Consider the following 16755-nt stretch of genomic DNA (forward strand, 5'->3'; position numbering starts at 1 on the left):
CGTCAGCCCAGGAAAGCGCAACACAGGCCAGCTATGAGATTTCAGCTCTAATTGCCAGGAGTGGACGTTCATTTTCTACAGGGGACTTTGTTAAAGAATGCTTATCCACGGCTGCAAAGCTAGTGTGTCCCGCTCAGGCAAGAGCTTTCTCCCAGATCAGCCTCTCACGGAATACGGTGACTCATCGCATCAAGGACATGGCCCGGGACGTTAAGGAGCAATTCAAAGCAAAGGCTGCTGAATTTGTTGCCTTTTCATTAACGTGTGATGAGAGTACGGACATTTCGGACTCAGCTCAGCTTTTGTTTTTCATACGGGGTGTCTGTGAAAATATGGAAATAACAGAGGAGCTTGCTGGAGTTGAGACACTGCGTGGCACGACTAAAAGAAAGGATTTGTTTGCAGCGGTTGAGAGAGTCCTGGATAAGAATGGTTTGAGGTGGGAGAAAATGGCCGGGATAAGAACAGATGGAGCGCCTGCCATGATTGGGAGGAAAGTGGGGCTAACCATCCACGGCTGCAAAGCTAGTGTGTCCCGCTCAGGCCAGAGCTTTCTCCCAGATCAGCCTCTCAGCTAATTATTACGGAGATGTTTGACCACATAAAGGCCTTTCAGAGAAAACTGCAGCTACTGTGTCGACATCTGTCAGCAGGTGAGTTAATGCCTTGCACAAAATACATAATTTTAATGGTAATGTGATCATGTGATGTGGAGGAACAGAACTGTCAGTTGTATGACATGTGGAATATGACATCACTAGTGAGTGAAAATTGCAATATTTATTGCATTGATAATTATTAATTTCTTTTTACTTCTTTTCAGGAAACCTGGCTCACTTCCCCAGTCTGAGAGAGGTAAACCTGGTACAACAGAAACTGTCTGAATATGCAACACTTGTCAGCAACCTAGACCTGGAGTTTGAAATGCGCTTTCAGGACTTCAGGAAGAATTCAGGTGACATGGAGCTGTTTTCCCAACCCTTCAGCACAAGTGTGGACTGTGTCCCTGATCACATTCAGATGGAGCTGATTAAGTTTCAGTGCGATTCAGAGCTGAGGAATAAATTCATGTCACTGGACTTCTACACACATGTCTCACCAGAACGGTACCCAAACATTAGGAAGCATGCACAGGTGATGTTATCTCTGTTTGGCAGCACCTACATTTGTGAACAGACTTTCAGTGTAATGAACCTTAACAAAACCAAAGCCAAAGACCAGCTTCATGTGTCTCACTAATAGTGTCAAACTGCTGCTGTTTGCTGTTAATATGGACATGCATATGGGCATAATTTGTGGCTAAATGTCACTGAAACTGTAGGACATCTACACACATGTCTCACCAGAACAGTACCCAAACATTAGGAATATGTATAATTAGGAAGATTGCCAGGAGTGGACATTCATTTTCTACAGGGGACTTTGTTAAAGAATGATTCATTTGCTTTGTATTTGCTTCCTGTTCTTTGTACAAAGAGTGAAATGTTAAATACCTTTATAATAAACACATTTCAATCAGAAAGTGCACCAAGAAAACACCCCACCCTGATCCAGAAGTACAGAGTTCAGAGAGAACAGTTCCTCCAGTACAATCAACTAATATCCATAATTAAGTCAAAGATTAGTGTAACCATTAACCCTCTACAACCTTCCAAATTAATTGAAGAAATTATGAAAATTACATCCTCCAAGAAAATAATATCCAAGCTGTATAAACTCATATCAAATACAGACATTACCAAAACTCAAATGGGAAAATGATTTAACTCTCCCCTTCAACTCCGAATTCTGGACAGAAATTTGCAATATCGTCTTTTCTATGACCAGCAATGCAAACTTAGAACTTATACAATACCAGACCATTTACAGGACCCATATTACAGAAAGTAAAATGTTCAAAATGGCTGTCACTGACACAGACATCTGCTCACAATGCACTCTAGTTTGCACCGACAATTATTTTCACGTTACTTGGACCTGCCAACCAGTTCATTCCCTCTGGAGAGCAGTGACAGAGAAACTCTCCACCATCTTGGGCTGTAGACTCCCTCCTTCTCCATCACTTTGCTTACTCGGTAATATCACAGACGTTGACCACCTACCAATTAAATCCAAAAACCCACTCCTCATTTCTCTAACTATTGCCAAGAAAACAATCTTTCAAAAAAATCACTACACATAAACCACTGGACCAACCTTCTGACAGAATACATCACATTAGAGAAAATGGCATCCACTCAAGAATAGTTTATTAGTAGTACTGTTATTATCACTAGTAATTTGTTATTTATTTATTTTCTCTCCTCTTCCCTTTCTGGCATTTCATAGACTGCGTAAGTTGGAAATACCCACACTTCACACACTACAACCTTATTTAACACTCTTTATCCTTTTGTAATGTCATGTAACTGTTGTCTTGTCTCCCATATTTGGTACTGTTTTGTTAATGTGTTACTTTGTTTCAATAAAAAAAAAAAACTACTCACTTTGCTCCAGTGGTGTAAAAGTGTATTCCTGGGTGTGTCAGTACACACTGATGTCTCAGCCAGGTGTGGTTACAGCTGCAGCAGAGCACCACACTCTTAAGCAAAATGTCCTGACAGAGGATGAAATGCGAAACAATAGCTGGTCTTACAGTTCAGCAGCTCCATTTCCTGAACAAAATCCTAGTATGTGAACCTGGAGGTGGAATTATACAGACGAGCTGTGGAACAGTTTGAATCTAGAAAAAAAAAAAGATAGAACAATAGACCACTGACACCACTGGTGCTGTTACTGCCAAAAAATGTCTTGTATCAGGGCTAATCACTGCTAGTTAGCATGCTGGAATATCACCTTTCACCCCAGAGCCTGTGAAACATGGAGCCTGAGAGCCTGTAATATAGGTGTGGGTACATTACACTACACCTTTGCTAACAGAAAGTCAGACACTCACCTATAATGGGGGAAAGCAGTACACTGGAGGAAAGGCCGGAGCTGACAGCTCAATAATATTCTTGTTACAAACCTCACTTTTAGCTTTACAGAAAATGTATCAGTTTCAAGAAAATAATGCAATATTTAGACAAATTGTGCTCTCTTCATAAATAAAGCTGCCATACACCCAATAGTGTGTATATACTTGTCCTGTATTAACACTGAACATCACATGCCTGCTTTCTATATCAGATTTCCTAAATGCACTATGAGCAGCAGAGGCCTAGACTAGGCTTTTAAAATCTAACATTTTTGAAATACAGTGGCTCAAGTGGGCTGGGACTGCTGACTATGATGAATGAACCTGCCATTAAATGACGTGGCCACTGTATTCAAAAGTGCAACAACAAGAACAAAAGAGAATACATATGGGAGAAGAAAACAGGGTCACAGCCAAATCAGAATGCTATTGAATCAGAAGGCCTATTGAATTAAAAAAATCAAACAAAGGAAAACATGCATAAAGGGAGGAAATGAGATGAATTTAGTCTTTGTGATCTGACTCACACTATTAGTTTTCCCTAATGTGTTTTATGTGCTTATTTGTGACAGTAACAAGAGTTTGAGTCATGCCAGACACACTGTTGTCCATGCTTGTTCAAGGGTTATTGCATGAGAAAACCTTTTCCCACTGACTTCAAGTGTTCTTAAGTTCCACAGTTGTAGCTGCTCCTATCCATGTCCCCACAGTCATATTGGTCAGTCAGCAGTGGCATTTTAATGTTCAGCTCATGTGTTTATGGTGTCATAGTACATGAGAGGAGTAAATACACATTAGGAGCAGGTTGGGGTGGATCAAATAAACATTGGACTTCTTGTCAGGAGAAAGTTGTTTGAGTCTGGTGTGTGACATTGCTTTTTTATCCATGAGTGTCTTAGGTTCAAGGATTTTATTGTCAATTCACCATATGTGCAGGACATACAGAAAATCAAAATACTGTTTCTCTCTCACCTAGTATTGGGTGCCATAACATTTAGGAACTAAAATAGAATAGAATAGAGAAAGAACTGGATTGACGTATTTAGGATGAATCTAAATGGTACAGCCAATAAGCTGTGACTCAAAACCATGTACAGTCAGTGACAGTAGTGCAAACAATAACAGGAAATTGTCAGGTGGTTCAGCATCACCAGGGCATTGGTGATGAGGTGCAAATAGCATATGAGGTATACATGGACAGTATGACCAACAGCAGCAGATATCCCGACAAAAAAAAAACAGCAGCAGATTTACATATAGCATAACAGACGGTAAAACAGCAGAGGTAGTTTTTTTGTTTCCACAACAGTCAGCAGCAGATTTACCTGTAATATAACAAAAAGGGGGGAATGTACTAAGTTTGTGCACCAGCAGGGGTAGTCTTTTTAAATCTTTTTATATTCTGTGGTTGGTTATGGTCCAGGGGCAGAAGGGGAGAGGTAGTGAACAGTGTTCAGCATGGTCACAGCCTGGTGAATGAAGCTGTTTGTAAGTCTGATGGAGTGGGCCTTTAAAACAAGTCAATTTTTTCCTAAACCTATCCACATAGTTTGTGTCTTAATCACAGTTTGTGTGCATAAAGCAAAGGTATTTACTGACATTTTATCAAGTTACTCCGGTGTGTCATACTGACAATGCAACAACCTAGAGCTGAACATGCTCAAAACAGTGAAAATGACAGTGGACTTCAAGAAGAGCTCACCAAGAAGGCACAGCTTAACATACTCACCAGCACTGTATCACCAGTAGAGTCCTTCAAGTGGACATCCAACATCAGGACCATCACCAAGAAGGCACAGCAGAGGATGTACTTCCTGTGCCAGATCAGGAAGTTCAACCTTCCCCAGGGGCTGCTGATACAGTTCTACAGAGGAATCATCGAGTCTGTTCTGTGCTGTTCCATTACTGTCTGGTTTGTCTCAGCAACCAAACAGGACAGGAACAGACTCCAGCGAACAGTCAGGACTGCAGAAAGAATCATCGCTGCCAGCCTGCCCTCCATGGAGGACCTGTACACCTCACGAGTCAAAAGGAGGGCAGAGAAAATTTCTGCAGACCCCTTACACCCTGGACACAATCAGTTCAATCTCCTCCCCTCTGGATGGCGCTACAAGTCACAACCAGGCACAAATACAGTTTCTTCCCCCAAGCCATCACTCTGATTAACACTTAACTCACAATGGCATGACTGGTCAGTAACCCTCAGTGCAATACCTGTAAATATACCTTGTACATATATGTATTTGTATATATGTATTTACAGGTCTCTATTTATAAGTACCTAATTTTATTTCCCATTCCTGTGCACATTCCTTTTGCTTGTTTGCACATTACTTCTCCTTTCTGTTCTCTCAGCCTTATATTGTTTACTTGCCCATTGCTGCCCTACATAAGGAAGGACATGTATATACACATTGAGAGCCACTGTACCAGAGCCAAATTTCACATCTTCCAACACACCTGGCTAATAAAGCTGCTTCTTTTTATAGTTTGACTGCTTCTCTCACATAGATCTGAGTTGACCTCAACAATTGCTTCATCTAAATCATCAACATGTCTCTTAGCCCCCATCCAGACCAGGCTGCTCAAAGACGTTTTACCACTAATCAACATGTCCATATTAGATCTGACTAATTTTATTTCCCATTCCTGTGCACATTCCTTTTGCTTGTTTGCACATTACTTCTCCTTTCTGTTCTCTCAGCCTTATATTGTTTACTTGCCCATTGCTGCCCTACATAAGGAAGGACATGTATATACACATTGAGAGCCACTGTACCAGAGCCAAATTTCACATCTTCCAACACACCTGGCTAATAAAGCTGCTTCTTTTTATAGTTTGACTGCTTCTCTCACATAGATCTGAGTTGACCTCAACAATTGCTTCATCTAAATCATCAACATGTCTCTTAGCCCCCATCCAGACCAGGCTGCTCAAAGACGTTTTACCACTAATCAACATGTCCATATTAGATCTGATCAACCTCTCTCTATTAACAGGTTATGTTCTACAGGCTTTTAAGGTTGCTGTAATTAAACCTCTACTCAAAAAGCCTACTCATGACCCAGGTGTTCTGGCTAATTATAGACCAATATCTAATCTCCCCATTATTTCTAAAATCCTTGAAAAAACTGCTGCAAAGCAGTTATGTGACCACTTGCACAAGAATGTGTACTTCTAAACTCTGACAAAGCCGAAGTTATTGTACTTGGGACCTTTCCTATCTAACCATATAGTTACTCTGGCCTCCAGTACTGCTGTGAGGAACCTTGGAGTCATTTTTGACCAGGATATGTCCTTTAAATCACACATGAACCAAGTCTCTAGAACTGTCTTCTTTCACCTGTGCAATATTGTCAAAATCAGGAACATCCTGTCTCAAAGTGATGCTGAAAAACTGGTCCATGCACCTGTTACTTCCTGGTTGCACTACTGTAACTCTATCAGGATGTCCAAATAATTCCATAAAAAGCCTCCAGTTAATCCAAAATGTTGCAGCCAGAGTCCTGACAGGAACTAGTAATAGAGATCATATTTCTCCCATATTAGCTTCTTTCCACTGGCTCCCTGTAAAATCCAGAATAGATTTTAAAACCCTCATCATAATATTAATGTCATCATTGAATCTGTGTAGTAGATACAACTTCTGTGCAACACCCTGGAGCTGAACATGCTCAAAACAGTGGACTTTACTAGAAGCCTCCCACCCCCCTCACCATACTCAGCACAGTATCAACAGTAGAGTCCTTCAAGTTCCTGGGCTCCACCATCTCCCAGGACCTGAAGTGGACATCTAACATCAGCATCATCACCAGAAGGCACAGCAGAGGATGTACTTCCTGTACCAGCAGCTGTGGATACAGTTCTACAGAAAAATCATCGAGTCCATTCTTTGCTAATTCATCACTGTCTGGTTTGGTTGCTGAACCAAACCAGACAGGAGCATACTCCAGTAGACAGTCAGGAGTGCAGAAAGAATCATGGGTGCCAGCCTGCCCTCCATGGAGGACCTGTACACCTCATGGGTCAAAAAAAAAAAAGATTTCTGCAGACCCCTCACACCGTGGACACAAACTGTCTGAACTCCTCCCCTCTAGACGGTGCTACCAGTGACGTGCGGTCGGGGGAGGCAGGTGAGGCAGAGCCTCCCCTGTCAATCTTGAAAAGAAAAAAAGTTAACCATAAAATATAATAAATGTTAATATTTGTCGGCTGGTGTGTGTTGTAGGCCCTTTTGCTGTTCAAATCCGATGTTGAAGGAATTTTTTTCAATAAAGAATAGCAGAATTTCCGTATGTCCTGTTCAAATACCTGGAGGAGATGTGCGATGAGGCAGCACTTTGCTGTGCCTCTCGGTGGATCGTGTAATCCTCACAAACTGTATGTGATGCAAATAGTGTGTCGCTGTCCCTCTATATATCGCAAATAAAATGCTTTCAAACACTCTGATTATACGCTCTGCCTTGCCATAATCTGGATAATGTATAAAATGTAGTTCTGTAATGTGTTTAGGCTCGCAGATTAACCATAAAACCCAGTAAAAAAGTTACTCGGTGAGGCAAACAGTATGCCTGCCTCATGGCAGAGGGCGCTAGTGAGCCCACAGATTCGTGCACTACCTACAATCTTCTTCGTGTTTGTTTATATTTCCTTTACAATCCACCTTATCAAAATGGAAGATTACATTTCCAAGATGAGAAAATTCGCAAATCTGGACTTTCAATCAAAACATTTTTGACAGTCTGGAGATTTTTGTCCAGAAGGATCTTCTTTATTGAAAACATTTGTTTTAATATTGGATTTGAACGGTAAAAGGGTTTGTAATACATACCAGCTGACAAATGAATTTCATGTACAAGTAAAGGTAAGACCATAAACTTTTATTATTTCTAGTTAGAAATAAGCTCAACTGGAATAAATTTTAACCTCAAATTTTAAATATGGGTCACGTTTGTGTGAAGAATGCTGATATGAGATATAATACATAACACATTGTCTGTTAACAGACAATTTGTTAACGGTTCATTTGTATTTGTAAATCTGACTGTAAAAGGGTTAGTGCCTCACCAGCTATCAACCTCACCGCACGTCACTGGGTGCTACAGGTCACTGTACACCAAAACAACCAGACACAAGGACAGTGTCTTCCCCGGGCCATCACTTTGATGAACAGTAAACCCATGACTGTATAACAGAACAACAACCCTCAGGGCAATGCCTGTAAATATATCTGAAAAACAACATAAACTGTGTAAACAGAGTATTTCTATGTAGTTTTATTTTCCTATTGCACACTTTTGTTCTCTCACTCTTATCTTGTTGCCTATGGAAGAACACTGTACATAACAGAGACACTGTAATGGAACCAAATTACTCATGTGTTCAACACACATGGCCAATAAGCTAATTCCGATGTTTGCTGATTTAGTTTAGCATGTTAACACCTGTGTGGGTTTTCTCCAGGGACTCTGGCTTCCGCCCACAGTCTAAAGACATGCAGGTTAGTTTAACTGGTGACCCTATATTATCCCATCACCAAGGGTGCCCAATGCAAAAATCATGTCAGATCGCATACTGCGTATGGACTGCAGTGCTGTATTGTGAGCAGCTGAAAGAGGAAGAATATCACGTTAGCACACCAATTTGCAGTAGAAAGGTCAAATGATCTTCAAGGTCATTAGCAGCATTCTTTGGGCACCATGGACAAATATACCCAGTATCAAATACTGTAAATCCAGAAAGAGATCATTTAGTCTGAACCAAAAGGGGTGGATAGACCAACACTGACATACTGTTAACATAACTAAATATGGTTAGTCCCCATGGTTTGACAATCCAGCAATATCTAAATTTAACACAATGTTTAAACAATCAAAGACGCCCTTTAAAAAAAATTCAGATTGAGTACCCCCAAAGTCTGAGAAAGCAAAAGACCTCACGGTGCAACAACCAAATAAAACAGGGCTCATTGTTATGCTTACCGACCCTGCTGATAACAGCCTTATGGGATTGTACTTGCAGGCTGCTGTTAGTTGTTCTATCCTGGCTTGTAGCTCATTCTGATGAGGTCAAACTTGTATTAATTCTGCATAACAAATCTTACCAGTAGAGGAAAGAAACCAACTTTTCACAACATTCAACTATTACTTCTCTTTTTATAGGCTATGAATACATAGCAGCACTGTTATCTAAAGAATTCTCAGATTGATATCCAATTTGGGGGGAATGTGTTGTATTCTTCTCTCTTGTGTCAGAAAAGGGGGGGGGGAATAAAGAAGCTTCTAGTGCTACAGCTTTTGAGTATCTAGCCCATTCCTCTCAGTCCTGGGGTTTCACTCAAGCAGCTGATGCCTGAAGTGACAGCTTCACCCTGCACATATGCTGTACTCCAATAGCTGGGCAGTAGTCACCAGACATGAATGCAAACAGGAGACCAACTCAGTGACAACAGAAGAGAACATTCATTTGGGAAGTGTCTCTCTCTAATGTGTGACAATTTGAGGTGAAGCGTTACATGGAAATGCCCTGCAGCTGTTCTCCATTTGTAAGAAATATACTATACATTCATTATTTTTCAACAGATCAAACATCCATCTGCTTACATGTTGGCTTCTCCTAGCTTGTTCTGGATTTATCTGTTGTGTTTTTCAGTGCACCCACCAAGTGATTTAATGGAGTCGTAAAGGAGAGTTTTCTGGAAAAGAAACAAGCTCTAGTTTTCCCTCACGCAGCAGTTGCAATGGTGAGAGTTGTGCAGAGACACCAGAGAGTTTTAGGCTAAATCCCAAGTGATTTGTGTGGATGCATCCACACTATGTTATCCTTTTCTTTAATTATTATTATTCTGGTTTCTTCCGTCTGGTTTTTGGCACTTAATTTCTTCAGCATACTTTTAACCATTCAGATATCAACATGTTCAGCTCTTTAAGGACATTCCTGTACTTTTCTTTTTTATAACGTTTATACTTTTTAAACTATTTAGTGTTTTTCAGCAATTTTTTGCCCATTTCAAATGAATGGGAAAATTTTACTTCAGCAAAGTTTCAGCTATTTCAGGTATCAAAATGTTCAGCTCGTCAAGGATATGCATGCTTCTATTCAGAAGTTTTCTAAACTTCATACTTAGCTTTATTTATAAATATTTAGCTTTATTTTGAAAATCTTGCCCCATTCAAATAAATGGGAAAATTCTACTTCAGCACACTTTCAGCTATCAAAATGTTCAGCTCCTCAAGGACATTCATGCTTTTCTTCAGAAGTTTTCTGAACTTCATATTTTGAAATATTCAGCTTTATTTTGAAACTTTTGTACCATTCAAATGAATGGGGAAATCTAACTTCAGCATACTTTCAGCTATTTCAGGTATCAAAATGTTGAACTCTTCAAGGACATTCATGCTTCTATTCAGATGTTTTGTAAGCTTCATACTTTTGAAATATTTTGCTTTATTTTGAAAATCTTGCCCCATTCAAGTGACTGGGAAAATTCTACTTCAGCATACTTTTGGCTAGCAAAACCATTCAGGTGTCAAAATGTTCAGCATTTTCAGGGCAATCTTTCAGTACTCAGCATCCATACGCATTTTCTTCAGAAAATGCATTTCTCTAGTTATTATTATTAGTAGTAGTATTCTGGGATCTTCCACCCTTTTTTTGGCACTTTATAAGTCCAGCATACTTTCAGCTATACAGGCCATTGAGGTCTTTATCTGTTCAACACTTCAAGGACAGCCCTGCTTGTACTCAACTTTTTTGGGAGCTCAAAGTGCTGAGTCAATGACACAGTCTTGGAGTGCCATGTGGTGGTCCATAAAATGCAGCGCAATTGGGACATGCCCCTACTTAATTCCTCTCTCTCCCTCTCTCTCTGTCCCCCCCCCAACACACACACACACACACACTCACACCTACTTGTTTTACCTACTTTGTGGGGTCCTATTGGACTATTTTCACATCTAAATAAGTTCAACATACCTTCAGCTAGAAAAGCCATTCAGGTTATCAAAATGTTTAGCTCTTCAAGGCCATTCCTATTTTATTGCATCTCATCCTTCAAATTATTCAACAAAGTACTTCAGCCTTTTCTTCTCATCTTTCAGCTGTTTCAGCAATTGATTTCAGGCATTTTCAGGTTGATCTTTCAATAAAATGCAGTGCAATTGGGACTAGAGTTGTTTTTGGTGGCCTGTTTTAATTTTAGTTTTAATCTAGTCTTTGTGTGAAGCTGTCATTTTAGTTTTTATTAGTTTTAGTCACGTTCATACTCTTTTTAGTCTAGTCTAGTTTTAGTCAATGAAAATTGTATTTTAGCCTCTTTTTAGTAATGCAATTCTATTTAACCCAGTCAATATAGTATAAGTACCTAGCAGTATAGACGAAATGAAAATTTTCTTTTAGCCAAACCCATTTCAAACAAGGTTATCTTATTATATTATTGTTACGTTATAGACTCAAGAATACATCCAACACACATTTTGTGGCCACATTTCTCCCCATCTTTTCCCACAACACATTGTTTTCTTTTTCACTTCTATGTAATGAAATTTTTTCCAAATATCGTTTCTTCTTTTTCTCCAAATGACGAACTCCGGCTGGCCGGCCATTGGTCCCTTTCTTTGTGTCAGACTTAACTTTGTTTGTTGTCGTCTTCTAAATAATGCCGCGAGTGGGACTTAAGGAAGTGATGTCACCTGCGTCTGCAGGTGTATATTACATTAAATGTATATTACATTATACATTTAGTTATAGTCATCGTCACATTTTCGTTGCGTCTTGTCTCGTTTTCGTCACGCGATAAAGGTTCGTTGATGATGATATTTAGTCATAATTTTTGTTGACGAAAGCAACACTAATTGGGACATGCCCCCCTTCAGCTAGAAGAGCCATTCAAGTATCAAAATGTTCAGCTCTTCAATGCCGTTCCTACTTTATTGCATCTCATCCTTCAGATTATTCAAAAAAGAACTTCAGCCATTTCTTCTCAACTATTTCAACAAAGAACTTCAGCCATTTCTTGTCATCTTTCAGCTGTTTCAGCAATTGATTTCAGGCATTTACAGGACGATCTTTTAGCATATTAGCATCCACACGCATTTACAACAGGAAATGCATTTCTCTAGTTTCCACTTAATTTTTGAAATTCAGTTGCCTTCCATTCCAAGCTATTTCATGCAAGCCAGAACTGAACAGGAATTGCCCCCTTTCTATTATCTTTGTGTGGAGTTTAAAGAAACAGTCCTAGTCCCATTCCTCCCACCTCTCTCTCATAATTTCTCTTGCAAAACAAGAATTTTCTAACATTCTCAACTCTAGGAGCCTTCTGTGCATGTTGAGCTTCTCCCCAAGGTAAAACTGGCCTACTTCTGAGTGCATCCTCAGCATCCATCTGCCAAACACATAAATTGCATTTGCAAGTTATCTCATCTGTCAGAGCAGGCCTATCAATTTCACTGAGCAGTCTCGACAGAAGGCATTAACCCTCAAGCATCATTCTGGCATCAACCATTGACAGAAAATAACTGCTAGTGGTATCAGCATAGAGAGCACTGTTGGCAGCTGTGCTGAGACTGTTAGTGAAGAGAAACGAAAGACCTGAATAACAATGAATACCAATTGGAATTATAACTGTTCATGTTGTTCTCTGGATAGAATATCACAATTACAGTTTTAAGAGACAATAAACCACATTGGAAGGCAAACAAACTAAAATAGAAACTATTGTCTAAACTTTTATTAGACTTCCAGCCAACATCCAAAAAGCCTAAAGCACTGCAATAAATATTTTTATATAAATAATATGAAGTACCAAATGACAATGTGAAAATCATGTGACAAAATTCACATTACAGTTTAAATACTGCAATTCAGTGATTTGGTATTGGACGTGTGTAAAACTGGGGGACTTAGATGTGGAAAACACAAGTCGAAGCCTGAGATCTTTACTTTTATACCATCAGTATAGAAAGTTTGACCTGCAGGTTTTCCACATTGTCATGTTTCAGTCTCATCCTTAATTAAATGGATTTCTTTTTGCCCTGTCTACATGCAATGCTTCAGAATGACAAAGTGAAAACAGACAGAGGGTTTTGTTAATTTACTAAGACATATCCCATTTACATAAGTATTCTGACCTTTTTATGACACTTGTAAATGATCTCTGGAGGGTCCTACACTCCAATCAACAGTCATTAAGATGCTTCTACAGCTTGATTAGAATAAACCTGTGCTTAATTTAATATACTGGATACAATTAGGAATGGTACACACCTGTTTACACCTGTCTCACAGTTGATGGTGTATGTCAGAATGAGAACAAAACAATAAGGTTCAGAGAACTGTCCACAGACTGGTGAGACAGGATTGTCCACAGAAACAGATATTGTGCAGAATACATGAAAATTTCTGCAACACTGAAAGAACAAAGTAGCCTTTATTCTCAAATGGAAGAGAATCAGAGAGCAAAAAAGCAAACTCAGTTCAGAGTTTTTGGACTTACTATTATAGCACTCTACTGGATATATTTCAAACTCCACACTCCTTTTGTCAAGGCAAGCTTCGTGCTGAAAATGGTCTTGAAGCACAATCTGAAATAAACCTGATGACATAATCACGACCCTGATGACATCACTAGAGCTTTTTGTCCAGCTTTAATCTCCTCCAGAGTCACAGAAGATACTGATAAAGTAACTTCTTCCCCACCTGAAGAACAGTGCTAAAAGACCTCTGAACCTCATGTGGAAATATGTTATGACTAAATCTTCAGTTTAAAAAGCCTTGAATATTTATTTTTATTCAGGTTTCCATGGGGTCTTCGTGAAGACATTTCATTCATTCAAAGTTAGAGTAGTTTTGGTTGGTTCACATGGGAGGTTTCTGTATTTATGTCTCCCTCTGCTCTTCTCACTGGTTCGAAGTGGGTGGGTTTCTGTTAGAAAATGTGATGTAGCCTCCCAATCCGGATTCAGCAAGCAAGTCTTGACGAAACAGATTAGCTGAGGCTTTGACTGTTAAAAGCTTATGAAATACCTACTGTTTAATTAAGGAAATACATTTCCAGGAATAGCAGATTTTTTTTTTATTATTAAAATTAAAGTCTGTTATTCTTCTGCGAGAAGATCTATTTTTGGTCTATCCAGAGATAATGAGCTCGGGGGAAATAAATGTCAGTGACCAAGCCAATAAAACACTGTTAAATCTCTTAAGTAAACCACGGAGCTTTGTTGAGGGGTGCCTCGACACTCAAATCGTCCCCAATGTGATTTTTAGCAGCCTAACAACCACTGAGATGTCGATCGAAGCCCCATCGTTGGAGTGAAGCGTCGCCTCCAACTGCAGCCTTAGCCTTGCGCTTTCCACGGTGCTGAACGGTCCTCACTGACGAGCGCACTCGGATTTCTTGTTGGGATCCCGACAGTGCTATGCTACCACTTGTAATACAAGAGGGTGGTGATTCCAGTGTGTGCTGGCATTACACTGCTGCCCACAGTGATTCATGGCGGCCATCAATGTCTTAACCAGACACATAGAAACCAATACTTTCTCAGGACATGAATGACTGCTAGTCTAATAAAAATTATCAGCACACGGGGGACATATGAAAAGCCTCTATGTAAAACACGCCCACACACAACGGTCCGTTGTGCAACTTAAAAGGGGTTTAGAGTAGACTGATCTCTCCTTCCCGTCCTTTATCTCTCTCTCTCTCTCACACACACACACACACTGGCAGACCTACAAAACGCGTGCTTTTTTATACACACTCAGGATTAGTATGCGTCCGCGCACAGCTATCCTGCCTTTCAGTTTTCTTGATTTCAGTGCAACCTTTCCCCACACATCATACTTAATTTCAAAAAAATGAATAAATGAAAACAACAAACGCAAGTAGGTAGCTCCACTGCTCTGAACAGATTTCCATCTTCTTTCTCTAAACATATGTAATTGGCTAAGAGTGTGAACCTTCTTCCAGCCCCAAAACACACTGCCCTAAGTAATACAGAGCTTGTGAGACGTTGGTGGTAACCGCAAACGGTATTTAGCATGTTATTCAAATCGGCGCACTAGTTTGCTGCAAAACGATTTGAAAATGAGCTGTAACCACATCACACAGGCTACTGATGTAAAAGCAAAATAGACTCCTCACTGTAAATCGACACTGAAGAGTGCATCACACAGTTGAGGTTATTTCTTACCTTCAGAGATGGACGAGTATTCAGTGTGTGCTACCGCAGGCTCTGTCTCCGTTTCCCTGGTTCCAGGCTATAGCCGCTCCCTTCCCCTTCACCCACTAATTCCAGGAGATAAACTGCAAAACCAGTTGTCTACCCAGACACATATCGCTTCTTCTCTCGCGTTCCTCTGTCTCCTTGACAAATTTCCCCTGTGCTCTGGAAACCTGCGCTTTTGACGCGACGATTATCTTCACAGCATATTTTGTAGTTTTCCTTTCAAGCAAAAATAACAGGGTCACTGGTGTGTGGGCTCATATTTCAAGGCGGGTTTTTAGAGAGTGGTGCTACATCGAACTGGCATTTTCTCCCTGCGGTACCCCGATACTTGTCAGTGAAAACACTATGTCGTTGTGTTTTCCCCCTAAGCGCTCCAACATGAAAGTAAAAAAAAGAGGAAAACTGTACAACCAAAATAAACTTTGTTTTCTCCCAGTAATTCGAGTTATTTGATTGTCCAAAAGAGAGCAAGCAGATGTAAAGCTGCGAGGTGAATGCGCTAGCGGCAGATTAAGCCTAGACGGCACAAATACCATGAAGTCTCACAAAGCCCACCGGGAGAAGGCAGGTCAGTCAGAACTATAGCGCCTTTACGCAAACAGACTGGGGCGAGTTGGTACCAATGATTATGCTTGAAGAGCCACTTAGACATGGTCCGCAGCGATTACCATGTTGTCTGCGGGAGATTAATGACCGACCACGGATTAGTCCGTGCTCACAGAAACAGAGTAGCCTGTCAGGCTACTTTGGTCTTATATCGTCTGTCAAAATCGCACTCTTGTGCGTTGTTTCCCCGCTGCAGGAAGCTATAGAAGCTTTGTTCAGTCTCCAAACTGCTGGTTGCATTCTGTCCGACCTTCAAAAATCAGACGGATTCCCTTTTCTTGTTGGAACATTTCACAGTAAGGGGCATTCAACCTCGATAAGGAATAAATCAGGAATTAACGAAACAAGTGGGTACTCAACTGAACTGTATGCTAGGATGTGACTTTAGAACAGATGGTCACATCAGTGTTTCGTGGTGGTGGAAAGTAACCCCCCCCTTTTCGGCTATATAATAGGTGCCTTTCAGTCAAACTTTACACACCATTGAAAGAGATTCGTTTGTAAAAATGATAGTGTCAACTGCCTAACAGTAATAGAATATACAGGGACAACTCTGCATAATGAGTAGCCTTCTTTTACTTTAAATTCTTATGTTAAATGATTCGTTTCTCCAACATGTTTTACTTATGAGCCATTAAAACAATGTCTATTGACCTACTGTGCAGGTGGCTTCCTTTTGGATGAAAAAGCCCCCCCAAATTATCCTATAGTCAGAGTAAAATTAGCCAGTGTTTCAAAAGAAATATGCCAACATTAGGGTAAAATGTTTATAATTATTTTTGGTAACAGATCTTTGAATTCTGCTTCACCATTTAAAAAAAAAGTTGATTGAGGATACGTATTACCAAACTGATACAAAACATCAAAATTACTTCTCTTTGAAAAAAAAAATGAAGCACAGAATCAGAATCAGCTTTATTGGACACATGAGTAATTTGACTCTGGTACAGGGGTTCTCAATATGT

General features: G+C 40.0%; 2 protein-coding genes across 7 annotated transcripts in view; one reads left to right on the forward strand and one right to left on the reverse strand.

Annotated features, from left to right (window-relative positions):
• LOC109972971 (leucine-rich repeat and fibronectin type-III domain-containing protein 2-like) overlaps positions 1 to 15996 on the reverse strand; it is a 269768-nt gene extending 253772 nt beyond the window's left edge. For all 6 annotated transcript variants that reach the window (XM_020622241.1, XM_020622240.1, XM_020622234.1 and 3 more), the window contains exon 1: positions 15149 to 15996. The gene's annotated coding sequence lies outside the window, so the exon portion shown is untranslated. The remainder of the gene's footprint in view (positions 1 to 15148) is intronic.
• On the forward strand, positions 552 to 1246 carry LOC109972972 (general transcription factor II-I repeat domain-containing protein 2-like). Its single transcript, XM_020622242.1, has 2 exons — positions 552 to 653; positions 824 to 1246. Exons 1-2 carry the CDS (start codon positions 590 to 592, stop codon positions 1237 to 1239), a joined length of 480 nt encoding a protein of 159 aa, XP_020477898.1. The 5' UTR covers positions 552 to 589; the 3' UTR covers positions 1240 to 1246.
• Positions 15997 to 16755: the final 759 nt, after the last annotated feature.

Source organism: Monopterus albus, unplaced genomic scaffold (assembly GCF_001952655.1).
Source record: "Monopterus albus unplaced genomic scaffold, M_albus_1.0 scaffold275.1, whole genome shotgun sequence".
Classification (NCBI taxonomy): domain Eukaryota; kingdom Metazoa; phylum Chordata; class Actinopteri; order Synbranchiformes; family Synbranchidae; genus Monopterus; species Monopterus albus.

Coding starts and splice junctions, on each gene's coding strand:
- LOC109972972 (XM_020622242.1), top strand. CDS start 590: ATGTTTGACCACATAAAGGCCTTTCAGAGAAAACTGCAGCTACTGTGT. Junction 654..823: donor GTGTCGACATCTGTCAGCAG/GTGAGTTAATGC, acceptor ACTTCTTTTCAG/GAAACCTGGCTCACTTCCCC.